Genomic DNA, 27,538 nt, shown 5'->3' with positions numbered 1-27,538 from the left:
GAAGAACTGACTCATTGGAAAAGCCCCTGATGCTGGGAAAGACTGAAAGCAGGAGCAGAAGGGGACAACAGAGGATGAGATGGGTGGCATCACTGACTCGATGGACATGAGTTTGAGTAAACTCTGGGAGTTGGTGATGGACAGAGAGGCCTGGTGTGCTGCAGTCCATGGGGTCACAAAGAGTCGGACATGACTGAGTGAGTGATCAGAACTGAACTAAATTTATACATTTCAGCTTTTAGCTTTATCATTAGGTGGTGCTAAGAAACCATTTTCTTCTCTACACAGGATTTAGCTGGGAGACTTGTTTTTGATAGTTGATTGTGAAATAGTAACAGTATTCCTTTCAGCCTAGTGATTGAACTTTTTAAATAGATGAAATAAAATATAGGGAAGGCTGCTCATTTAAATGAGTATTCAAAGTAATAATGACTATATTTCATAATACTCTCAGAAGGAGTAATTTAGTTGGACTTAGTGAATATTTGTTTGATGAAGGAAAGGTCACACATGACCTCATTAATCTTTACCTGATATGTATGTTTATGCTGGTTTATGTCAGCAATGTCTCAAAATGTTCCCCAATATGTATTTAACATGTTTCAGACTTGTCCAAAGCTCTCTACTGAAGCTCTCTACTCAATAAGATAAATAGATCTATTTTTGCCATAGACTTTGACATAGCAGAACACACAGGATGCAAAACCAGTTAAGCTGAGGACATAGCTTTTTAGTATTTTTAACTACTTAATGTTTGCTACTTTAAAAAATAATTTCCAGGAGAAGGAAATGGCAGCCCACTCCAGTATTCTTACCTGGAGAATCCCATGGACGGAGGAGCCTGGTGGGCTACAGTTCACGGGATCTCAAAGAATCGGTTACGACTGAGCGACTTCACTTTCACTTTCACTTTGAACCCTCAGTTGAGACTTTCAGCTCTTGTGTTTGCTATTGATTGTTTTCTTGAGTTCTCAAAGACCTGTGACCATATTTTTTTTTAAGTTGCCTGTTTTCTAATTGCATCACTTTACACACTGTTGTCTAATAATATGTGGTGTTTAGAATGCCTTCTTAATTATTTTGAGCAGCCATTGCCTGTATTTTCTTAGCACCTCCTTGGTTTTCTTACGTGAACTCATCTGACAGGGAAATGCAGCTTTTTTGTTTGCCCTCTCTGCATACTGGACTGTCTGAGTCAGTGTTCTAACTAATCCCTGATGGTCTCTGAGCTACTGTTCTACCAGACTCAGTAGTTATGTGCTTCAGGAATTTTTCGGTAGAGTTGGTCCTATTAGGAGACTCTTGGTGTCACCTTTGTTATCTTAAAAGCTGGTCCCTTCGCTGAGGCTCTTAATTTTTTGAAAACCCGATGCTATTTCAGCTGAAAAAAATTGGCAAGGCTATTTAAAAAATTGAGGGAAGCCATTTAAGAAATTGAAAAGTAATCGCAAACAACATTGGGTAGTTGTGACTTGCAGTTCTGTATCAGTTGAATTTTTGTGCTCTTTTCCCTGTGTACGAGGTGGTTCTATTTTTCTCCAAGAAAACTTTTTATTTAAAAATAAATAAATAAAAATAAAAAATAATTTCCAGGGACTTCCCTGGTAGTTCAGTGATAAGAATGAGGCTTGCAATGCAGGGGACCAGGGTTCCTTCCCTGGTCAGGAACTTAGATCCCACATGCCCTGGGGTAACTAAGCCACAACCGGAGAGCCCCCATGCCATCCTATACAGCCAAATAAATAAGTAAAAATAAAAAAATAATTTTCAAAATAAGGTTAATGTATTCCCTGCATTCATTTCATCTGAGGTGCTTGATTTCTGGACCTGATTCCAGAGACCTCTGTTGAGAATCAAAATTTCTGCCCTTCTCCTTAGAAAAGAATGTGTACTGTATGATTTCATTTATATAAAATTCTCGGAAACGAAAACTAGAATATAGTGATGAAAATTTGACAAGTGGTTGCCTGGGATAGAGAGCAGTTTGGAAGGAGCTGGAGGGGGACATTACAGGAGAACATAAGGAAACTTTTAGGGTGATGGTTATGTTCATTATCTTGACTGTGGTGGTGGTTTCAAGGATATACACATGTCAAAACTTAGCAAATTGTATCTTTTAAATATGTGCAGTTCTCTGTATGACAGTTATGCCTCAATATAGCTGTTTTTTACTTCTGACAAGTCCTCCAGGTGATTATTCATCCTCCAGGAGTTGGAGAATCAGTAAAGTTGACTTTTGAACAACAGATTTGAACTGCAAGGATCCGCTTATATAGGGCTTTTTTTTTTTTTTTTTTTACCATGTATATACTACAGTACTACACGATTTGTAATTGGTTGAATCCATAGATGTTGAAACTATAAAGTTATGTTTGGATTTTTGATGGTGTGGAGGGTCAGTGCCCCTACCTCCCACGTTGTTTAAGGGTGTACTGTATTTTAAAACATAGGAAAGCAACTGATAAGATAGCTTTAGCCAGATCAAAGAAATATTAAAATCAAATGTTAAATGCTTTCAGTGTGGCTCTTTCATTATATTATCACCCTTCTTTCCTTATAGTTTATCCTGCAGCCATTTAGAACTTTTTCCTAAAGACTCTTGATTTTGCTGATGCTGTTTTCTCTGCCTCAGGTGCTTCTTCGTATTATTTTTCCCTACCTTTTTTTTAATGCAGTGGATTTACACTTATATCAATATTTCAAGATCCAACTCAAATGTTACTTTCTCTTTAAAGTCTCAGATTCCCAAGGCATAGTTATTGTTCGAGTTGTTCTTTGTCCTGGTAGCATTTTGTTCATACCTCTGTTGCATTTGTGAAGTTGTTTTGCAGTTATCCATCAGTTTCTTCCAGTGAACCATAAGCTCTTAGAGAACAGGGGTTGTGTTATGTTTATCTTTCTATTTCTCTTTTTTTCTTTTAAGTTATTTTTCTGTCTTGTCATTAAATTTTACTCTTACAGGGTTTTATGTCATTTGTTATTTGATACAGGTTTTTAAATTGTATTTTTATTTTTAATTTCATATTTACTAAACTTGACATTATAAACTGATAAGGCTTCAAGGTACAACTATATTTTTCATTTTTAATCAGTAGTTCTTCAGAATATATTGTTACTATATTGTTTGGAACTGACACAGGTAATATTGTTATATATTCTCTTATTTAATATGACTTCATGAAAATTTATTTAAAATAATCATAACCTTATTAATTTGTCTTAGTTTTTTACCATGATAGAAAATTCTAGATTTTTCCTTTTTGTATTTGCACAGATACTGCATGCTTTAAATTATTCTGTAGATTTTAGCCCACGTATATTTTTGTGTGTCTTCTTTAGGCATTAGATTGTTGGATTTTGTTTTAATGCCAGTCAGTATGCTGTGCTTTATATTAGAGTTTAGTTCATTTGCTTTGTACAGTATAATTGATAACTTTCTTCTAATTCCTTTGTCCTGTAAGTTTTTTCTCATTGTGTCTTTTTTTTTCTTTTTTTAATCATCTTTGTATTTCTCTGATTTGGGCTTGGATTCCCACAGGGGCCCAGTAAGTTTGACTGTTAAATGAATAGATGAGTCAGTCACCAAAGTGAGGCATCCATTAACTTGCCATATTTGTTTTCCTTAAATTTTGTTTTTTAAATTTAGTTTATTTGTGTTACATTTTCATATATAATATAAACTGTGTTTTAAGGAATTTTTGATATTATTTTTTCACTTGAAATAGATTCTGATATCAAAGTCCTTGAAGACCAGTTTGATGAAATCATAGTTGATTTAGCCACAAAACGTAAGCAGTATCCCAGAAAGATCCTTGAATGTGTCATCAAAATCATAAAGGCACAACAAGAGATTCTGGTAAGATGATTTACCTTTAAAATAGTAAATTTTATGTAATGTCTGTTTTACTACAGTAAAAAAGTTAAAGTGTAAGATCAAGTGGAGATAAATGACATTTTGTTTTCTTTGTTTTTCCTGCCTGAATTACTACTGTTTGTCTGTTATAAAACTTCACCCTTCTAAGTCACACTAGGTTTTGAATCCAGCTGATAATAAAATAAAGTAGAATTTGAAGATGGAAGACTGACAATAACTTATCTGAGTCCAGGAAGGAGAAAGAAGTTTATTTTTTAAGCCTCTTCCTTCTATTTGTGATTTGTATTTGGCACATTATTTGTGTATAGGTATGTGTTTTGTGAGACCCTTGTCTTCGTTATATATTTTGGTGATGAAGTTTGAGATTACCTGTTTATAATGCCAAAATTTGCTTTATGAATTGTGTGTAATTTCTTTTGCTCCAAAAATCATGACGAGGCAGAAGGAGGTTTGCTGGAATGGCATTGCCTTTGGAGTGAGACATATATGTGGCTTTCAGCTTTGCTTAACTGTTTGTCCCTACTTTTTAAAATTAGCATACTTTCACATATAAATTTTCCAGTTGCTTCCTTTTCAGGAATTGTTTCAGAGAGTGAAAGCAGGTACTTTATCTAAAATATTTTACTTATCATTCTATGAGAAAAAAATAGTTACAAGCAAAACTTTTTTTTTTTTCTGTAGAAATGTCAGTTCTCCAAGAAATACCCCACTCCCATCTCCCTCATCTACTTTTAAAGTTTCCTCAGGAAAAACATTCAAAATGTATTTATTTTCCAGTATCTTTCTCCCTATTACTACCCTTCCTCCCTGCTCCCACCCCCCCACCAAAAAACCTATAGTCAGTATTACATAAAAGAAGGTTTGCTGACCTAGGTGGGGTGTTGCTGTGGAAGTTTAAAAATTGATGCAAAAATGAATGGGGTGAGGATACTAAAGATAGCTTTAAAACAAACAAACCAAAAACCTTTTTGGCTCCTGCTGCTTTGGGCACGAGAAAGGACATTTTCCACTTCCTTTTTGCCTGAATTATGGACCCTGTTCTTAGAGTTCTACTGCAGTCCCAGTGTGTCACAGCTAGGCATTTGTGTGCTGGAGACTTTTAAAAACAGATTTCTGTGTGAATGTGAGTTCTGAGTTCTAACCACTTGTCTTAAAATGAACTTTTCAAAAACAGTCCGTTAATAGTTTGAAAACTACTTTATACTTTATATAAACACAAGATTCTGTCACTATGCCTTTAATTTGCTTTTATGCTTCTTTATGTTGCTGCGTCTTAGTGTATGCAGTAGGTGGCAGTACTCTAAAAGGTATAATTCAGACTTAATTTTATCTGTTCTTTTCTCCTTCCTCCCCTACAGGATTCTAATTTGGAAGTTTTGTTTTGTTTTGTTTTGTTTTGGCAAAAGAATGATACTGCTGACTAATATTTGTTTATATTAGCCAAAGAAAATGTTTCTGTAAGTCACCTAGTTGTTAATTTAAATCTGTTTTAATTTATTTTATGTTTAGAAGCAGTACCACCCTGTTGTACATCCGTTGGACCTAAAATATGACCCTGATCCAGGTGAGCCAGTATTCATATGTGGTAAAAATGAAGCATGAGCTTGTAATTTTTAGGAGTTCCTGATACTCCTTTAAAGGTTTTAGCATCAGGGGTATCATCCCTTTGATGCTCTAACTCACTCTCAGTCATAAGTGTTTAGGTCTTTTTCTCACTTAGGTTTATGAGAACTAGCTCTAAACCTACCATCTCAGAATTTCTAGGGTCAGGACCCAGGAATCTGGACTTCTGTGAAGCAGTCTCCTGACCTAGAGTATTACACCTTTTCCATCTCTACCTTCTCCTATAACACCCTCCCGTCTTTAATACTATTATATTATCCATTCTTTGCATTACAGCCAAAGTTTTACTATTAAAGCACTCAGTATCTTTTCTTCGTGTGATAACCATCATTGGTTTTTCATCATTTACAGAATAAAATCCAATAAAAATATAATATTGAACTTAAGAGATATGTACACTTGTTACGCCTTTGAACTCAATTCTGTTTTCCACTTAGGTGCATCTTGTAAAACACAAAGAAATAAAAAGAATATAAACTTTGTAAATCCAGCAACAGAACTAACATTGCTAAAAATGTGGATCATGCCTATTTTTAAATAGCTCTATTCTTACCTTTAAAAACTTGTAACAATTTTCCTAAGACACATTTTGGAATTTGCCTTTGGCACTCTAAAGTACCAATTTTGAAGTATTTGTGAAACAGTTAAGATCTTGATTTATTTTTATGGGATTTCTGTACGTATGGCTTTGAATACCTCACCCTTGAATTCTGGTTTACCTTCTAACATGTCCCCTGCCCTTCCAAAGTGTCCCAAGCCAATGGGATAAACAGAAAGGGAAGCAAATGTAGGCTGAAGTTGGTTAAAATCATAGCAGTCACTGTATTTGATAATAAACATTAACCTAGTAACAATTTGTCATCAGTTTGGTTTGGTTCAGTTCAGTTGCTCAGTTGTGTCTGAATCTTTGCAACCCCATGGACTGCAGTACGCCAGGCTTCCCTGTCCATCACCAGCTCCCAGAGCTTGCTTAAACTCACGTCCATCGAGTCGGTGATGCCACACAACCATCTCATCCTCTGTCGTCCTCTTCTCCTCCTGCCTTCAATCTTTCCCAGCATCAGGGTCTTTACCAGTGAGTCAGTTTTTCTCATCAGTTGGCCAAAGTTTTGGAGCTTCAGCTTCAGCATCAGTCTGTCCAATGAATATTCAGGACTGATTTCCTTTAGAATGAACTGGTTTGATCTCCTTGCAGTCCAAGGGACTCTCAAGAGTCTTCTCCAACACCACAGTTCAAAAGCTTCAATTCTTTAGTGCTCAGCTTTCTTTATGGTCCAAATCTCACATGCAATCATAACTACTGGAAAAACCGTAGCTTTGACTAGACGGACCTTTGTCGGTACAGTAATGTCTTTGCTTTTTAATATATGTTCTAGGTTTGTCATAGCTTTTCTTCCAAGAAGCAAGTGTCTTAATTTCATGGCTGCGGTCACCATCCGCAGTGATTTTAGAGCCCAAGAAAATAAAGTCTCTCACTGTTTCCATTGTTTCCCCATCTTTTTGCCATGAAATGATGGGACCGGATGCCATGATCTTAGTTTTTTGAATGTTGAGTTTTAAGCCAGCTTTTTCACTCTCTTCTTTCTGACGTATGTAGAGTATGATAAATCAGAGAGAATGCATACCCATGTGTATGACAATGATTTGGCATAGTTATGTTAGGAACTTTGAGGGATATGGAGATAAACAGGACAGATTCTCCTCATAAAGAGCTTATGTCTGAGTAGAAATAAGAGATGAATATAAAGCAATATTCCTTTATGTCCTCGAGCTGATGCCTTTCCTGGTTTTCCCCATCTGAGTAAATAACACCTTCACCTCTGTATTGCTTTAGTCAGAAGTCAGCCTTGAATCTTTCCTCTCCTGAACTCTTCATATATAGTCCATCAAGAAGTCGTACAAATTATTCCGTTGAAATACAATCTCACATTCATCCACTTTGCTATTACTACCTCTAATCTAGGTCACCATCACTCTAGCTAAGATTTCTAGACATACTTCCCTTAAGGTCTTCTGTTTCAGTCTTGTTCTCTTCCAGTCTGTTGCATATCCATCAGGCAGAGTTGATTTTTTTTAAAAAACCCTTTGAAATATTTCAAACATATAGAAAATAAGGAGAATAACATAATGAACATCTTTGTACCTACCACTAATTTTTAGTCAGTTCAGTTGCTCAGTCTTGTCCAACTCTTTGCAGTCCCATGGACTGTAGCACACCAGGCCTACCTGTCCATCACCAACTCCCGTAGTTTACTCAAACTCATGTCCATTGAGTTGGTGATGCCATCCAACCATCTCATCCTCTGTTGTCCCCTTCTCCTGCCTTCAATCTTTCCCAGTATCACGGTCTTTTCCAATGAGTCAGTTCTTCACATCAAGTGGCGAAAGTACTGGAGCTTCAGTTTCAGCATCAGTCCTTCCAATGAACACTCAGGACTGATCTCCTTTAGGATGGACTGGTTGGATCTCCTTGCAGTCCAAGGGACTCTCAAGAGTCTTCTCCAACATCACAGTTCAAAAGCATCAATTCTTTGGAGCTCAGCTTTCTTTATGGTCCAACTCTCACAGCCATACATGACTACTGGAAAAATCATAGCCTTGACTAGACGGACCTTTGTTGAAAGGTAATGTCTCTGCTTTTTAATATGCTGTTTAGGTTGGCCATAACTTTCCTTCCAAGGAGCAAGCATCTTTTAATTTCATGGCTGCAATCACCATCTGCAGTGATTTTGGAGCCCAAATGAATAAAGTCTGTCACTGTTTCCACTGCTTACCCATCTATTTGCCATGAAATGATGGGACCAGATGCCATGATCTTAGTTTTCTGAATGTTGAGTTTTAAGCAACTTTTTCACTCTCCTCTTTCACTTTCATCAAGAGGCTCTTCAGTTCTTCTTCACTTTCTGCCATAAGGGTGGTGTCATCTGCATATCTGAGGTTATTGATATTTCTTCCAGCAATCTTGATTCCAGCTTGTGCTTCATCCAGCCCAGCGTTTCTCATGATGTACTCTGCATAGAAGTTAAATAAGCAGGGTGACAATATACAGCCTTGAGGTACTCCTTTCCCAATTTGGAACCAGTCTGTTGTTCCATGTCCAGTTCTAACTGTTGCTTCCTGACCTGCATATAGATTTCTCAAGAGGCAGGTCAGGTGGTCTGGTATTCCCATCTCTTGAAGAATTTTCCAGTTTGTTGTGATCCACACAGTCAAAGGCTTTGGCATAGCCAATAAAGCGGAAATAAATGTTTTTCTGGAACTCTCTTGCTTTTTCAATGATCCAACGAATGTTGGCAATTTTATCTCTAGTTCCTCTGCCTTTTCTAAAACCAGCTTGAATATTTGGAAGTTCACGGTTCACATATTGTTGAAACCTGGCTTGGAGAATTTACTTACTTTTAAGGGCTATTCATATTTTGTCAAACTCGGGTCAGATTTTCTTAGGAATTAAAAGGTATGGATACAGTTGAAACTTTGTTTTTACCCTTTTACCATCCCATTCCACTCCCTCTTACTTCAGAAGTAACTACTATGCTCAAGTTGAGAGGATCCTTCCTATCCATGTTTTTATGCTTTTACTTTATAGATGTATATCCATAAACATTGTGTGGCATTTGTTTTAAAAATTTTACGTAAGCTGTATCATACCAATCGTATCATTCTGCAACTTGTTTTTCCCCATCAGTATTGTATACACATTATCTGCATTCGTTTAGTTTCTATATAATATTCCGAGCATGAATACTTCTCTGTAAGTCCATTCCTCTACTGAGGGACACTTGGTTTCTTTGTCTTTTTTTTTTGGCTATTATGAACAGTTTTACAATGAATAATTTTACACCAACTGTGGCATATTTAATGCCACAGATTTTCTGAGATAGATTTCCAGAAGCAGAATTTCTAGGTCCAGAGAGCTTGTCTGTTTTCAGGTTTATTACATTGGAGCTTTACTACTCCTCCAAAGTAGTCATATCAGTTTATGGTTCCACCACCAGGGTTTGAAAGTTCCTGCTTCTCTGTAGTTTGCCAGAAATTAATTGCCATCAGGTTTTCTGTACTTTTTAAATTTTTTTCGCCAGTGTGATGGGCATGTAGAAGTTTTTAAGGTGAGGTTGTTCGTCCTTGAGCTGCCTATTTATATTCTTTGTCTGTTCTTTGGTTGGGTTATTTGAACTTTCCTTATTCATTTCTAAGAGTCATATACACAGGCACATGAAGATACATGCATGCATACACACATTATAGACATTAGTGTTATAAGCACTATAAATATTTGCTCTCAGTTTTTGGCTTGTCTTATAACTACTTATAATGACCTTATATATACATACTTTTTTTAAAAAAATAGAATTTTCTTGCGGTATAATTTACATATAATAAAAGTACGTCCATTTTACGCATAGAGTTTGAGTTTTGGCAAACGTATACAACTCTGTAACCATGACCACAATTGAGATACAGAAGTTTTCATCATTCATGAAGTTCCCTTATGCCCCTAAATTTTATGCTTTTTGTCTCTTAACTCTGCTAATATGGTGAGTTAATGTTGACAGATTTTTCTGATGGTTATCTTTGCATTCACAGAGAAAACCCCACTTACTCTTTAGTATATTTTTTCTTTTATATACTTGAATTAAATTTACCTGTATTTTATTTATATTTGTATACTATGTTAAACTATAGTATATTTGCATCTGTAGTCACACAAAAAATAAACGTGTTTTAAAACATACTGTCCCTTTCCAATTTTGTCATCAAGGTTATGCTACCCTCATAAAACAGTTTCTAAATGTTAGAGGGTTTTTGGTCTTTGAAGAGTTGGTAAGATTCGCACTGGGAAGACCCAGAGGAATCAGGTGGAGAGGGAGGTGGGAGGGGGATCGGGATGGGGAATACATGTAACTCCATGGCTGATTCATGTCAGTGTATGACAGAACCCACTGAAATGTTGTGAAGTAATTAGCCTCCAACTAAAAAAAAAAAAAAAGAGTTGGTAAGATTCATGTATAAAACTGTCTGAGCCTAGTTATAAACTGACTTAGTGTATCTAATGGTTATCGGTTTCTTCAGGTTTTTTATTTTTTCTTAAATCAATTTTGGTAATATTTGTTTGAAAAACAGTCTGTTTCATCCATGTATTCAGTATATTGGCATGAAATTTTATGGTAGTCACTTATATAATTTTAAAAATTTCTGTTCCACATATGCTTATTTCTTAATGTTGTTTTTGCTTTCTCTTTTTTCTTGATATCTTGCTCTAGATTTCTTTGTTTTTAATTGGTCTTTTCAGAAAGTCATCTTTTTAGTTTTGCTGAGTTTCTCTATTGTTTTTCACTTTTCTGGTTCCTTGAGTTCTGATCTTATCTTTAGTGTGGTCTTCCTGCTTTCTTGAGTTTTATGTGTTATTTTTAACTTCTTGAATTAAACACTTGATTAGTTTACTTCAGTCTTTAGTAAATAAGTCTACAGATGTATCTCCAGGTCCTGCGTTAGCCATATCCTCAAGACTCAACATGTAGAACTTTCATAGTTTAACTCCAAATATTTTTTCATTTCCAAATGTAGGAGTCTTACTTATTTTCCTCTTTTTTGCCATCTGCCATGTTGATAGATTTTTCTTTGTCTCTTATTTTCCTTTTTTTCTGGTTTGAAAGCTATCTGCTATGCTGCTCTTCCTTTAGTGTTACCTGTTAAAGTTTTAGCATACTGTAGTTCTAAAATTATCTAACATAGTCAGGAGTTATGCAGTATTTCAGGTTCCCTCCTAGGCAAGAAAAGGACTTTATTATACTTTACCGACTGAATAAGCACATCCCTCCCTCAATTTTCCTTCTTATTTGTGTCTAGAACTTTATAGCACTCATCTGCTTTTTGTTTCTACAGATTTGACTATTCTAGACATTTCATATAAATTCAATCATGTAATATGTCATCCTTTAAGAATGGCTTCTTTGAATTAGCATAATGTTTCAAGGTCCATGTTACAGCATGTATCAGTATTTTGTTGCTGATGTAAATGGAGTTAAAAAATAGTTTCAGTTTGTTTATTGCTGCTGTATAGAAATAGGATTGCTGTGTATATCTTGATCTTGTATCTTTCAGCCTTGCTGATCTCATTTATTAGTTCTAATAGTTTTTTAGTGGGTTCTTTAGAGTTCTGTACATAAAAGATTATATCATGTGATCGACAGATTAGATAGTTTTACTTCTTCCTTTCCAGTCTGGAGGCCTGGTACTCATAGTTATTGATAAGTCTGCTCAGAGACTAATTGTCATTCTTTAATGGATAATCTGTATTTTCTCTCCTGATTTTTCATAATTTTTTGTGTGTATTCTTAATGTTCTACAGTTTTAGCACAATATGGTTAGGTGTTTATTTTTTATTTATCTAACATGGTGCTTAGGGTGCACTCTTTTTAACAATGAAAATAACTTTCTTGCTTTTTCTTCATTATATCAAAATGCATTCACATTCCAAAAGTATTAAGAGCATAAGAAATGAGTTTAAATCACATGGAATCATGTACTCTAGATAACCACTATTAACATGTTTATAACCAGTGACTAGTATTATAATATATTGCTTATTGCTGCCTCTTCAATCCACCCGCAGTTCTCGCTGCCTTGACCTTGCAAACATATTTCAGTTTCAGCTACTTCCTGTCAGGTCCTTCTCTGCCATTGCTGTCATTGTCTCCGCACTCTCTCAGTGGGACTGCTGCCGTAGTCTGCTGGCCGCCTTCCGTGTCAGTTTGCCACATGGCGTCCAGCGGATTCTTTCTGAAGCATAATCAGGGTGCATCAGTCCCTGCTTCATAGTCTCCAGTGGCTCCCCATCATACTTCCCTTGGTCTGCAGTCCTCTCTGACCTGGTCCCTGGCTGCTGCTCAGATTTCATCTCTGACCCTCGTTTCTCAGCTCTCACCTTTGTCTGCTGAGCTCCAGCCTCACCGGCATGCTTTCTGTTTCACCCAGGATGTGCCAGACACGCGCTGGCCCTGTGGTTTTCACACTTGTTGCTCCCTGGTTCCTATCTGAAACTACCTGCCTGATTCTCACTTCATTCAGCTCTGTTCAAAGTATAACCTCATCAGAGAGGTCTTCCCTGACAGTCTGTGTCAAATCCTTCCTGACCCTCTTGGGTCATCCTAACTTGGGTGACCCTAACCTAGTCTTGGGTCACCATACTCTGTCACCCTAACCTGGTTTATTTCCCCCACTACTTACTGACATTATGTAATTTCTGTTTATTTTATTTTCATCCCTTCCCTCACTGTATTATAAACTCCCTGTGAACAAGGGCTTTGTTTTGTCCACTTCTGTATCCCTTAGCTTTAAGATCATTATCTGACATAATACATACACTCAGGAAATATTTATGAAATAAGTACATAATTATACATGTTCTTTTAAAAATTTTAAAAATAAGGGTAGCATTTAACTTTTTGTTTTTGGCCTCCTTCCTGCTTTCCCAGCCATTGCTCCTTCAGAGATACAGCACTAATCTGGTGTGAATCCATTTATCCATTTTTCTCTTTTCATATAATCATATTGAAATACATTCATACTAGACATTTGGGGAGCATAATTTATTTTACAGAAAAGTGATTTATGTATTCACATTATCTATACCTTACTGTTATATATGGGAGAATTCTCCAATTCAACTACCATATATCTCACATTATATTTTAAATTATGTTTTTATAACTAGTTTTTGTTTTGTGCTCTTAATAAATGTAAACTTAATATTAACTTGTAAATCATCAATGGTGGATATATAGTAGAAAATGAAAATCCAACCTACTTGTCTTCCCCAGTCTATCTGATGTCACACACCCTCAAATAGACAATTACTGTAACTGCTTGATATGTCTAATCTTAGATCTTTTATCAGTACATTTGTATGTGGGCAGATAGGCATAGGGAGTTTTGAGTTGTTTATATATATACAATATATATAATATATTTTATTCTGTGATTTTATTTTCATTCAACTATGTAACATATGGTTCATCTCTGTGCTTATAGGTGATTTTTTTATGCTTTCGTACACATACACACAACTTTTTTTTTTGGTTTTGGGTAGGGGGTATTTTTTTATTTGTTTTGCTTGCTTCCTCTTCTCGTCTTCCACTCACAACTCCATGTATACTTTGTCTGAGGACTCCCATCTAGAAAATCTTTAACTTATTTAATCTTTCAACTTTGCTTCTTTATCATTTCTTCTATTTTTGTACAATTCTTGTTTTATTTCATGATTTATTTTTCTTCTGTAATGTCTGTTATGAATTCCTTTAGCTATTGTATGCATGCTAAGTTGCGTCAATTGTGTTCGACTTTTTGTGATTCTCTGGACTGTAGCCCGCCAGGCTCCTCTGTCCATGGGATTCTCCAGGCAAGAATACTGGAGTGGGTTGTCATGCTTTCCTCCAGGTGATCTCCCTGACCCAGGGATCGGAGCCATGTCTCTCAAGTTTCCCTGCATTGGCAAGCAAGTTCTTTACCGGTAGCACCTGGGAAGCCTTTCTTTAGCTATTGGAGGATCCTAAACCTTTAAAAATCATTTTCAGATTGCTCTATTTTTATTTTACCTGCAGCAAATTCCTCTCCTTGACTTTGGTTGTATTGGCTGTCTTTAATGGTTGTAATTTCTTTATATATTTAAGAATTTTGCTTAGCAAGTATTTCTTGACTAAGTTTTTCATGTGCTTATTTTCTTATTGCTGCTTTCCCCTCTTCCTGTCTAGTAGTTTTGTGGTTGCCTTCTGTCTGGCCCTTGAACAGTCCCAGGCAGGAACCACATCTTAAATTGACACTGGGAGGGCCCCTGTTCCACTGTAATATTGGCGATAGTGGATCTAGTCACTAAGTCAGCAGGCAGCTTAATATAGGCCCTGGCTTTGAGGCATTTTCTCCTTCCCATCAACTAGTGTAGCTTTAAGTATTCTGCAGCTCAGTAGCTCAGTTTCCCCCTCCCCCCCCCACCCCAGCCTCCTTTTCAGGGTAGGAAAACTCCATTCAAGCCCTTGGTTTCATGTATGAGGCCAGCTCTCCCCATTTCCTGCCCCTCTGGTGCATGTTGATACCTTTTTATCTTGTGGGGAGCAAATTCCTGGTTATTTACTTCCTACCTTCCATCTGCCCTCCAGTGGATCTGTAACTTTAGCCTGACTTAACAGCTTTTTCTCTTCTACTTTTTTCTGATTCATAGAAATTTACTTTGTATATGCTTTGAATTTGTCTTTAAAATTTTTCTGTATTTATCCAGTGGTACTTTGGACAAAAGTGGGGAGTTTATGAACCACCTTGACTAGAAATTTAGGATACTCTTAAAAACACAAATCAACTTTCATTCCTCTCTGCTTAAAATCCTAGAGTCTTCCAATTTTAAAGAACACATAATAGACTTCAACCTTCTCAGCATTCTTTTATGTGACCTGGCCCTTCCAGATTCATTTCAAAAGCTTTCCTTTTTGTTCTAGCCCTCTGTAGACCCCCTCTTTCAGCAAAGTGGCTCAGCTGTGTGTGTATATGTATGTGTGTGTGTGTTTTAGTTTCTTTTCCATTGTAGGTTATTGCAAGATACTGAGTAGAGTTCCCTATGCTATTAATATGTAGGAAGTAGGTCCTTGTTGGCTATCCCTTTTACATATAGTAGTGTGTATATTTTAATCTCAGACTCCTGATTTATCCGTCTTACCCTTTGGTAACCATACATTTGTTTTTTATGGCTGTGAGTCTATTTCTCTTTTGTCAGTAAGTTCATTTGTATCATTTTTTTAAGACTCCACTTGTAAGCAATATCGTATGATATTTGTCTTTCTCTGTCTAACTTCGCTTAGTATGACAATCTCTAGGTCCATCAGTGTTGCTGCAGATGGCATTTCACTCTTTGTTGTGGTTGAGAAGCATTCCCTTGTGTGCGTGTACCACATCTCTGTTGATTGGTTTGTCAGTAGACACCTGGTTTGTGTCCATGTCTTGATTAGCTATTGTAAATAATGCTGCTGTGAGCATAGTGTTGACTATGTGTGTTTTTGAATTACAGTTTTCTCCAGATAAATGCCCAGGAGTGGAATTGCTGAGAGATCTGTTACTAGTTTCTTAAGAATTGCTGTGAAAGTTGCTCAGTCGTGTCCAACTCTTTGTGATCCCATGAGTATACAGTCCTTGGAATTCTCTAGGCCAGAATACTGGAGTGGGTAGTCTTTCCCTTCTCCCGGGGATCTCCCCGACCCAGGGATCGAACCCAGGTCTCCTGCATTGCAGGCGGATTCATTACAACCTGAGCCACAAGGGAAACCCAAGAATACTGGAGTGGGTATCCTATCCCTTCTCCAGGGGATCTTCCCGACCCAGGAATCGAACCAGAGTCTCCTGCAGTGCAGGCGGATTCTTTTCCAACTGAGCCACCAGAGACGCCCCAAGGAATTGCCATACCGTTCTCCATAGTGGCTGCGGTAGTGTAGGAGGTTTCCCTTTTCTCCACCCGCTCTCCAGGGTTTATCATTTGTAGCCTTTTTGACGATGGCCATTCTGACTGGTATGAGGTAATACCTCATTGTAGTTTTGATTTGCATTTTTTGAATAATTAGCAGTGTTGAGCATCTTTTCATGTGCCTGGTGGCCTTCTGTATGTCTTCTTTGGAGGAATATCTATTTAGGTATTCTGCCGATTTTTTTATTTGTTTTTTCTTTTTTATTGAGCTATATGAGCTGATGGTGTATTTTGGAAATTAATCCTGTAAGTAACATAATTTGCAAGTATTTTTTCCTCAGGTTGTCTTTTTTTTGCTGATGATCTTCTTTGCTGTGCAAAAGCTTTTAAGTTTAATTATGTCCCATTTGTTTATTTTTGTTTTTGTTTCCATCACTCTAGGAGACAAATCCAAAAAAAAAAATACTGCTATGGTTTATGTCAGAGTGTTCTGCCTGTTTTTCTCTGGGAGTTTCATAGTATCCAGTCTTACATTTAGATTTTTAATCCATTTTAACAAAGTTTGCTTTTGTATATGGTGTTAGAGAATGTTCAAATTTCATTCTTTTACATTGTAGCTGTCCAGTTTTCCTAGTACTACTTGTTGAAGAGACTATCTTTTATTCAGTGTGTGTTTTTGCCTCCTTTGTCATAGATAAAGTGATTATAAGTGTATGAGTTTACTTCCCCCAGTACTTCTAAGGTTGACATCTTCTCAATTTTTCTTATTTAAATGCTGCCTCCACAGAGAGGTCTTTCCTACCCACACTGGTAAAAGTAATCTCTCCAATTCTCTATCATAATACTTGTTTATTTCCATAATATCATCTGTTATGACATGTGCTTGTTTGTTTCTTTATGGTTTCTCACAAAACTGAGAGCTTCATGGGCTTTTTATGTTGCATTTTTGTTTGCATTATGTGAAGCCAACATATAGCATCATGCTCGTAAATACTTACCGCATGACTACTATTCACTCATGCATTCAACGTATTTATTGAATGTCTACTGTATGCCAGAACTAGTCTCACTGTGGAGGATGTAATGGTGAACGACACAGACAGGATCCTTGCTCTGTGGAGCTTATGTTCTAGTGGGAGAAGGAAAGTATCAACAAATAGAAAAATAAATAACAGTGCTAGGGTGATGTGTTTAGGTGATGGGAAACACTTTTCTGAGGAAGTAGCAAGAAGGAATTTATCTTGTGACGATCAAGAGGAAGAACTTTTCGGTTAGAAGAGCTAGAACAAGGTTCCTAAGAATGAGCTTGAGTATTCATAGAACAAGAGACTACTGAGGCTGTAGTGGAAGGAATAGAGGGAAAGAGCATTATAGGAGGTTAGAGTCTTGACTGAGACCAGATAACACAAGCTTGGAGTTTGAAAATATGTGGTACCTTAAGACAGATGCAGTTCTTGAGTACTGAGGGAGCTGGTGAGGTGCAGGCGGGAGTGGATGCCAAGGATCCTAGCACCTGTGTTAAACGGATGGGTTTAAATTGTGGCAAAGTGTTATCTTCCAGAAAGTCATAAATCACTGCTTAGTTTTTGGTTTCCTTTTCACCAGGGATGCTACTTTTTAAGTCCTGGTTCTTATTCATGCCTTTAGTTACCCTTTTTAGAAACTAGTACAAGCCAAACATCGTATGTTATGCATTCTTGCTCCTACATGTTCATAAAATACAGTGGAAATGGAAAGGAAACACTCAGTTAATGCTTTTTTTTTCTTTCTGAATTTGTGCAGGCTTTTGGAATTTCATGTTTCCTAGTTTAGTCAGTGCAATGACCTAAAAGCAAAACAAGGTTGATTACCCAATCTTTCATTTCCACTTTTTCATTTCCCTGTGTTTTAGAAAGCAAGTGACTAGGGAAGGCAGTGTACTCAAGGGTGCCTAACTTCCACATTTTTAAGAGCAAACTTACATATCTTTGCAGCAGTCTTCTAATTAACTCCCTACCAAAAGGATGAGTTTTCATTTGTCATTTATAACCTTTTGTGATCCTGTTAGTGAAATTAATAATTTCTTCCGTATCATCAGCTTTTTTAAAAAGTTGTTTGAAATTCATCGACGAGACTCCCTTTTTATTATTTCCTGTCCTTCACTAAACATGTAGTGATGACAAGGATCTATTTTAAGTTTCTCTGTAGTAGACTTTATGATAGTTCTTTTGCTGACCCTACAGGCAAAGGACTTACAGGCAGTTCCTCTTTTTTCCTAGTAATGACGGCTTCCTTAAGCCGTTGTTAGAATATTTACAGGTAGTCGCCCACTTACAAATGGTTCCGTTTCAGACATTTATACTTAATCTGAACTTTGAAATTTGAACTGTATTTCCCCCCTGAAAAAATTTGCAAATGATTTCTAGGCTACCCTTTAAAGACCTATGTAAACCTGTGTGTGCTCGGTCACTCAGCTGTGTCCGATTCTTTGCGACCCTATGGACTGTAGCCTGCCAGGGCCCTCTGTCCATGGGATTCTCCAGGCATGGAGTGGGTTGCCATGCCCTCCTCTGGGGAATCTTCTCAACCCAGGGATTGAACCCGTGTCTCCTACATTGCAGAATTCTTTACCACTGAGCCACCAGGGAAGCCCCATGTAACATATAGTGTAGCTGAAATACTACACATTTATGATGAAAAATATTAGAATCACACTTCAGATGTACATTAGTCCCACTGTGTGACATTTAAATAGAATTTGGAGGTAATCATTTGGGTTCAATGATATCTTGGTTTGTGGTGAGACCATGAATAATGGTGCCATGAAGGTGTTCCCATTAAGGTGATGGAGAGAGCCATTGGGAATGCTTCTGCAGGAAGCCCAGCCATCTCCTGCATGGCAGGGACCAGCCATCTGGATGTGAGACATTCCTAAGTCAGATGTTTGTTTATCAGGAGTACCCGTATGCTCTTACTAGTTATAGCAAGTGAAACATTCATTTAAAATAATCTTAAGTGAGGAATTGAAAAGTTTGTGTGTTTTGAATTCCTGAGCAGATGTTAATGTTGGTGAATGCTTTTCTGATACATTTACAGATGACATATTTCATTTTTAGTGATCATATTTGTGTGTTTATTTTTCCCCCATTTTTGAATTTTTTAAAATCTGTGTGTTTTTGGTTTTATTCCTAAAATTATTGATGCTCCTTAGTTTTCAAAGAAAGGAATTTAATTTACTTAACTAAAAACAAAACAAAACAGTACTTAAATGTTAATAGTTGAAACAAATTTAAGTCTAGACTTTTTAAAATTCTTTGCTAGGTGTAATTTATTTTTATTGTAAGAGATTTTTATTGTAGCAAAATTTTTGACCGTTTGTTAACTTATATTCATATGAATATCATATAATTCCTGGCAAAGTGGTAGTTTGGAAAGTTACATTTAGAATATAGAAGAACGTGTGCTGTGAGTTTCTAACTTTATTTACTGTTTATTCAGTTATTCGTTTAGTTCAGATACATTTCTCAGCTTTCACAGCTGCTTTTTTCCCATCTAAAAAAAAGAGGCTGATGAAACCTGCTTTTGTCATAGAGTTGCTAAAGTTAATATGTAAGATTGATTGGCATTGTATGATAGCCCATAATACTACAGAGATGCGCTATCAGAAGATCATGCGTAGGGAAAACTTTCATTCCTTTTGTTTCTTTTACTTGAACTCTCCTTTTCACAGCCAAATTTCTCAAAAGAATAAGCTGCACTCATCAGCTTCACTTTTAATCTTTCATTTTTGTCAAAAATCATCAGTAGTATTAAGCATTGATATTGTTATGACTATGTAAATGTTCTTCAATATGAGTCAGGTCATCATACTATGAGTGTATTTTCCTTCTTGAACATCTTTCTACCCCCCACTTCGGAATGCTTTATTTTTCTGTTTGCCTTGTTTGCTGATGTTTCTTTCCCAAACACTTCAGTAGAACTGTAAAATTCCTCTCAGTGTAGTAAACACTTCCATCAAATCCACTTTTAAAACCCTTTCCTTGTTTCTTGGAGGTATTCTCTGGGCGCCTTTTGTCTTCCTGTTCTAATCTGGACTGTTTGCTCCTTAGGCCTGCTGAAAAGCTTTCATTCCGTCTGTTTCTTTCCTCATCCTGGGAATCTCCTTTACTCCTTTATGGTTTGGATCATGTTTCCTGGTTCCTGTGTTTTCTTCCTTTTTGATTTATTCTCTTGTTTTGGTACAGCACATCCTCTACCACCCACCTCCTATTTCCACTCACCCCCAGCCACCCAGCATGAAATCTTCTTAGTCTAGGCAGCTCTTACAACATCTATGAAGTTTTTACTCTCCTTCCAATTCCCTATTTGGATTGACCTCACCTCTGTGCCTCCATGGCAAGCTTTGTCATGGCCTTCATACATCATACTTTTCAAGCACCTACTGTACAAGTCAGGCGCTGTGTTCAGCAGGAGGGAGTCCAAGATTAAGAGAATGAGGTTCTTGTTCCCAAGGAAATTCTGAAAAATAGGAGCACCATGGTTCTCACTGGGGGGCCATACTGCCCCCTAGTGGTCCTTTGAAAAATAGGGGGAAATTTTTAGTTACAGCACTAATGGGAGGGCATAGCTGGCGTTTTATAATCAGGGGCCAGGAATACTAAACATACTGTAAGTCCAGCTCATCTTTAGAATGTTCCACCAAACATTCATACATGAAAATCTGTTCATAGTTATTCAAGCCTGGAACCTAACTCCATTTTACATGCAACCCCAAACTACTTGGCACTTTTTACATTGTTACTGCTTGTGTAGCAGATGGAAAACAGCTATTGTCCATCAGTGTGGGTTTATAGAAGAAAATTTTTTGTTAAGTTACATGTGTTACTGTGTGCTGAGTGACTGAAGACAACTCTTTAGAGTGTTGAAAAAGATTTTGTTCATTATTATGTGTATGTTTGTATATATTGAGCTATAATATACAGTGCACAGCTTGATGCATTTGTACACATATATACATATTAAAGCAGTAACTGCCACTTGGATCTAGATATTGTCTGCAGAGTTGGGAAACAGAGGATACACCTATTTTTATGTTTTCTTTTTTTATATATATTTATTTTTTTAATTTATTCATTTTTTAATTGAAGGATAATTGCTTACAGAATTTTGCTGTTTTTTGTCAAACCTCAACCTGAATCAGCCACAAGAATACATATCCCTTTCCACTTGAACATCCCTCCCACCTCCCTCCCCATCCCACCCCTCTAGATTGATACAGAGCCCCTGTTTGAGTTTCCTGAGACATACAGTAAATTCCCATTGACTGTCTATTTTACATAGGGTAATGTAAGTTTCCATGCTACTTTCTCCATATCTCTCACCCTCTCTTCCCCTCTCTCCATGTACATAAGTCTATTCTCTGTTTCTCCACTGCTGCCCTGCAAATAAATTCTTCAGTAGTATCATTTTTCTAGATTCCATATATATACATTAATATGTGATATTTATCTTTCTCTTTCTGACTTACTTCACTCTGTATAATAGGCTTTAGGTTCATCCACCTCATTAGAATTGACTCAAATGTGTTCCTTTTTATGGCTGAGTAATATTCCATTGTGTATATGTACCACAATTTCTTCAACATAGGATAAACCTATTTTTAAATAGTACATTACATTTTCGAATAATATGCCCATTGTGTTTTCATATGTACAATAAATATAGTCACAGTGTCCAAAAATCTGGAAACATCAGGAAAATGTCCCATTTATTTCATTTTTTACATTTTAACAGTTAGATCCATTGCTTTAAATTTTACTTGAAAAGGTAACTTGAAGTTGAAGAAGATATTGACTATATTATTTGCAAATATAGCTAACACATATTTATCCTGCTTCCCAACTTTACAGACACTCTGTACCCAAAAAAGTTTCCTTACATCCCTTACTGGTCAATATTCTGCTACTCTTAAAGGTAGCTGCCATTCTGACTTAATCATCATATGTCTTCAAATATTCTCTCTCTGTTAATTTACATATGCAGGAAAGGTAAATTGAACTAAAAAGAAGTCTTTGCAACCAGAGTTGCATTTTATCAGTCTGATTATGAAATGTTTTAGATACATTTACAACTTTCATACTACCTTATTTCAAAAGATGAATTACTTAGAAATTTCCAACAACATTTTTACTTGCAGAAGATTTTGGTACAGTGTGTAGATCAAAGCTAATGGGAAATATGTAATGGAAGATTTGTTTTTTTAATAGAACTAGATGTTACTGAATTAATAGAAGCACACAAAATGTAGGAATCTCATTTTTATTAATAAAAATTATTTTTGAATACCTCCTATTATTGCCACACTGTATATGAAAAACTTTTTGTACAGTGATAAGAAATGATGTATCAAATTTTTAATTAGATTGCTTGTCTTTATTCTTACTCTGAATCTACCCACAAAGGTCAACCACATATCTTCTCTGCTGGGAGTCACTGAGTCGTGTCTGACTCTTTGCAGCTGCATGGACTGTAGCTCGCCAGGCTCCTCTGTCCATGGGATTCTCTAGGCAAGAATACTGGAGTTGGTTGTCATTGTCTCCTCCAGGGGATCTTCCTGACCCAGGGATCAAACCCATGTCTCTTGCATCTCTTGCATTGGCAGGTGGATTCTTTACCACTCTGCCACCTGGGAAACGCCATCTTCTCTATAGTTCTCATATTTCTGTTTTTGTCTTATCCATTCTTTATTCTCCATCACCTTTCAACAGTATGACTGTATGATCTCTGAATTCTTTTTAAGTAGATATAATTACTGAATGTAATCTGAATTATGGTGGAATTTCAAAGTAGGAGATAATGTTTTCTATTGGCTTTAATCCCTACACTTTCCAATGTTTTAATGCAGGGAATTATTTTGACGTAACACTTTTAATAAAGCCATCTCATTTGTAGATAGATTGTGCTTCCTGATTTTCACCATTTCAACATCCTGTACTTTGTCTTGGTATATTATCCATACTCTTTTAAGATTATTTCCTCCCCCCTTGTCATATTCAAATACATAGAGTATGTTATTTCACTGATCTTCTGTATTCTATATAGAATAACCTCTGATTTTCTTGTTAAGTAAAGGTGAAGGGTCCTCACAGATTATTGTCCAGATAGCACCTGCATGTCATTTATGACTTGGTATTAGATTAAAAAGCCTGAAATATTGTTTGGTGGTTTCTTTGCAGCCCCTCGGATGGAAAACTTGAGATGCAGAGGAGAAACGGTAGCTAAGGAGATCAGTGAAGCCATGAAGGTAACTACTACTAAATTATAAGTGAATAACATTTGTAGCTAGGTATTTGCTTTTAGCATTCATATGTGTCTCAGTCTGTTGTAATAGCAATTCTCAGTAGTCTTTTAATGAAGTTATTAAATGACTGTAATATTCAGAATAATTACCATTTTTTAGGTACCTACTGTGTGCCAGTGTTATACGTGGCTTCTTTAAAGGTTGGGCTTCCCTGGTGACCCAGACGGTAAAGAATCTGCCTGCAATGCAGGAGACCTGGGTTCGATCCCTGAATCTGGAAGACCCCCTGGAGAAGGGAATGGCTAGCCACTGCAGTATTTTTGCTTGGAGAATTACATGGATGGAGGAGCCTGGCAGGCTACAGTCCATGGGGTTGCAAAGAGTTGGACACGGCTGAGTGACTAACTCTTTAACTTAACTTTCTTTAAAGGTTGGTTATATTTTTTGAGTTCTGAGAGTTAGAAATCCATCAAACAGTTTTGGATAATACTACTAACATTTAGTCAGCATTTAGTATGGATTAGACCCTGTCTGACTGTTTCACATATATTGTATTGCCCCCTTTAATCCTTACTCTGTCCCTCTGAGAGAAGTACTGCTACTTCCTTGTTTTACAGATAAGGAAACTAGAGGGTCTAAGTAGATTGCCCAGATAAATAATTGTGCCAGGATTTAAACCCTGGATGTTTAGCTCCAGAACATGTACTCTTAACCACTGTATTATACTGTATTGATGCAAATAGTCAGTAAATAATATATAATAGAAATAGCAGAAGAGGTTTATTAGAGCCAAACTGAGAACTATAGCCCAGGAAAGAGCTTCTCAGTAGCTTTGATGGGACTGCTCCAAAGGGGTAGAGGAGGATCCAGTATATATGAATTTTTTGGCTGGGAAAAAAATGTTGTCAAGATTGCAACGTGGTGAAAGATTACTGCTAAGCACAAAGAACAGATATCTCAAGTTAATGATTTTAGTGTTTTTTCCACGTATGGGAAGATGCAAGAATCTGGGGTCATTGAAATCTGTCCTTAAATGTGCATCTTAACTCTCTGGGAGCCTGCGTATCCAAAGCGCAGAATGCTTGTCTTGGCCTTCCCATCCTGATTCCCCTCGGGGCTCCCCGTCCTGGGTGACTGCAGGGGGTCGCGCCGTAGCCCTTTGTGTAACTGGATGATGAGCACATTCTTTTCTTTAATGGTGAAAGCAGAAGTACAAGGTATGTTTGACAGGCCATAAGACAGGCTGTTCGAGTTAGCATACAGTTCAAACTAAATCAGGTATAAACCAGAGTGACTTCCCCATACCTCAGTATGTGAAAATTTCTTCCATCAACTGCATGTCCAACTTGGAGTTTTAATATTATTATAATAAAATTGTCTATGTTCTTGACATGTATTTTGCTCAAACAAAAAACATTAAGATTTCTAGTACATGAAAATTATTTTTAAATTCCTTCAGAATCTCCTCTGTCTTGATTACTTTCTGTAACCTTCCTTTGTGATGTGTATTGATCCCATGATTTTCTGGTACTCACAGTTCTCTCACAGCATGCTCCTAATCAGACGTTGGTGAACTGTGGTGGGCCAGGCTAAAACCCAGCCTGCCACCTTTTTTTGTAAATAAAATTGTTTTGGAACCGAGCCATGTACTTTCATTTACTTATTGTTTATGGCCTCTTTGGGGCTTCTTAGATGGGGCGGTGGTAAAGAATCTGCCTGCCAATGCAGGAGACATGGGTTCAATCCCTGGGTCTGGCAGATCCCTAGAGTAGGAAATGGCAACTCATTCCAGTATTTTTGCCTGGAAAGTTCCATGGACAGAGAAGCCTGGTGGGCTTCAGTCCAAGGGGTCGCAAAGAGTGGGATGTGACTGAGCATGCATGGCCTCTTAACACTACAACAGGAAAGTTGAATAATTGTGACAAATGTAAAGGCCCTCACAACCTAAAATGTTTATTCTATAGGCCTTTATAGGAAAAATGCACTGATGCCTCCTCTAAGATTTCTAAGATACATACTATCCTAAAATATGGAATTCCAGACATTAGATTTTTTAACTCTGAAATTCTGTTACCTCCTGTGTGTGTGTGTGTGTGTGTTTTAATCTTTTCTCCTCACTGTGAGGCATTGTGGGATCTTAGTTCCCCTACTAGGGATCGAACCTGCACCTCCTGCATTGGAAGGACAAAGTCTTAACCACTGAACTGCCAGGGAAGTCCCTGTTACCTCCTGTTTTACTAGTTTTATTTTACTACCAGGCATTATAAAATAGGAATAGAATATATCTTTTTAGCTTTAGCTTTTTGTTAAAATTCCTCAACTAAAATTGGTATTTTAAAGTAATGTCATTATCTATGACCTAAGAAATTAGGTTTTGGAAAAAGGCTTGACCTGAAGAGTTTAAATACTTGAGTGTTGTACTTATCTCTGTGTTTGTGTTTCAGCCTGAGATTAATGTTAAGTATTACTGTTGTTTGTTTTTTAAGTCCTTACCTGCATTAATTGAACAAGGAGATGGATTTTCCCAAGTTTTAAAGATGCAGCCTCTCATCCAGCTCCAGAGAGTCCACCAGGAGGTCTTCTCCGGTTGCTGTAGGAAACCAGATGTTAAACCCGAGAGCTTAATAGCACAAATAGAAACCACACCCGCAGAGACTTCTACTAGGACAACTACTGACTTGGTATTGAGAAGAAAGCAAACTAAAGACTGCCCCCAGAGAAAATGGTATCCATTGCGGCCAAAGAGAATTAACCTTGATACATAAGCCCTTTTTGTTCATCTTAAGAGGTGAAATTAGGCACTGTCAACATTTAGATTACAGCCTAATGCCTGGACAGGACTTTGTTTAAAGCAGCAGATAACTAGTGATTCCTTAATACAAATATAGTGGCACTATGCTGGGGTATGATGTAATATTTTCATCTGTAGTCCATGAAAAGCATGTTTGAATATTGGCACAAAGCCTGTCAACAGTCATTAAGAGTGCAAACTTTCTGTCCTTAAATTCTGTCAGCACTTGGCTGCCTTACGGCTTTTGTGGAATTTCAGAAGTAACATGTTCCACTGGGTTTCCCAGATGCACATCTTTGTTTAAAAAAGAGCTGGAGCAGTTATCTTTACTTAAGGGCTGAAAGTCATCATCATTTCTGCACAGTAGCAGATGCAGTTGTTTTCTTGGGTACCTCCCCCAGTGCAGTTTGATTTATCAAATTAACATGCAGATGACAAGACTGGCTTTGACTTTGTTACTCTAAGTTCCACTAATTTGAATTTGTGGGGTTAATTTTAGAATTTTTTTGGTTTTGTTTTGTAAGACAAAGAAGATGATTATTTGTGTAAGAATTTCTCTTAGAAATGAAACTTGCCATGTAGCTGGTGTTTCTGACCCACACTTCTGTTTTCCATAGATTAACTTTTAAATATAAGTTGACTTGGAATGAATAATTTCTTTTCAGGATTTCTCATTATTTTTTGTAGATGAATCCAGTTCAAAAATATATATCAGATTAATACATTAAACAAATTGTCACTGTGGAAGAAATACAGATGCAACCATATTGAACTATTTTACATTTGAGAGTGTTTACATGTCAAGTATATAGTCATTGGTAGGAAGAAGTCTGAGAAGGCAGTATTGCCTATACTTCTGAACATTTAAGTAGAGTTTCTCTAGCTCTTGCTGTTTCTCTTACTCACATTAACACAATGTAGGCATGGCCATCTGTTTGCCAGCTGTTTTCTTACAAATGATTGTATACCTTCATTCCTTTACAGAGGAATTTACTAATCACAAGGTTGGAAAATAATGTACTTCTCTTGTTCATTTTGTCTTAATAATCATGAATGAGAAAGTCTGTCTCAGTGAAGAAAACTTACAAAGCTACTTTATTGCATTCTGAATTTGAGTGTTACAACTTGAGATCTGTATATTTGTATGCAATAGTGTATTTTTATTAAAATGTACAAAGACTGCAGCCTTGATCCTGTGTATTTTTAAGATTTGCCTCAGGCCTTCTGGAGCTCAGCTTTAGTTGGATGGTAGGTCGACACCTTGCACATAACTAAATTTCACTGTAAAACTGTTTGGAGTCTACAGAATATTGCTATACTAATGTCACGCTTTTTCATAATATCAGTACAAAAGTCTGTATGAATAGTTTCACTCAAAAGCATGCAAACAAAAGCATTATTGTTAATTCTTCTAGATTAGATAACTAAATTGTGTTTCTGTAAAAAAAATGTCTCCTTTTTAAGAGATTCATATTGAGATACATAGAGTTTAATAACTTGATGTCTTAGATTTGCTTGCGATATGTTAGC

General features: G+C 36.7%; 1 protein-coding gene across 1 annotated transcript in view; it reads left to right on the top strand.

Annotated features, from left to right (window-relative positions):
* NSL1 (NSL1 component of MIS12 kinetochore complex) overlaps nucleotides 1-27,192 on the top strand; it is a 39,459-nt gene extending 12,267 nt beyond the window's left edge. The window contains exons 3-6 of the mRNA XM_043485713.1: nucleotides 3,726-3,856; nucleotides 5,384-5,438; nucleotides 23,153-23,220; nucleotides 25,704-27,192. Coding sequence (XP_043341648.1) covers nucleotides 3,726-3,856; nucleotides 5,384-5,438; nucleotides 23,153-23,220; nucleotides 25,704-25,982 — 533 coding nt within the window. The 3' untranslated portion in view covers nucleotides 25,983-27,192. The remainder of the gene's footprint in view (nucleotides 1-3,725; nucleotides 3,857-5,383; nucleotides 5,439-23,152; nucleotides 23,221-25,703) is intronic.
* Nucleotides 27,193-27,538: the final 346 nt, after the last annotated feature.

Source organism: Cervus canadensis, chromosome 13 (assembly GCF_019320065.1).
Source record: "Cervus canadensis isolate Bull #8, Minnesota chromosome 13, ASM1932006v1, whole genome shotgun sequence".
Taxonomy (NCBI): Eukaryota; Metazoa; Chordata; class Mammalia; order Artiodactyla; family Cervidae; genus Cervus; species Cervus canadensis.
Note: the sequence above shows the minus strand (reverse complement) of the source record. Positions and strands in the feature narration are given on the sequence as shown.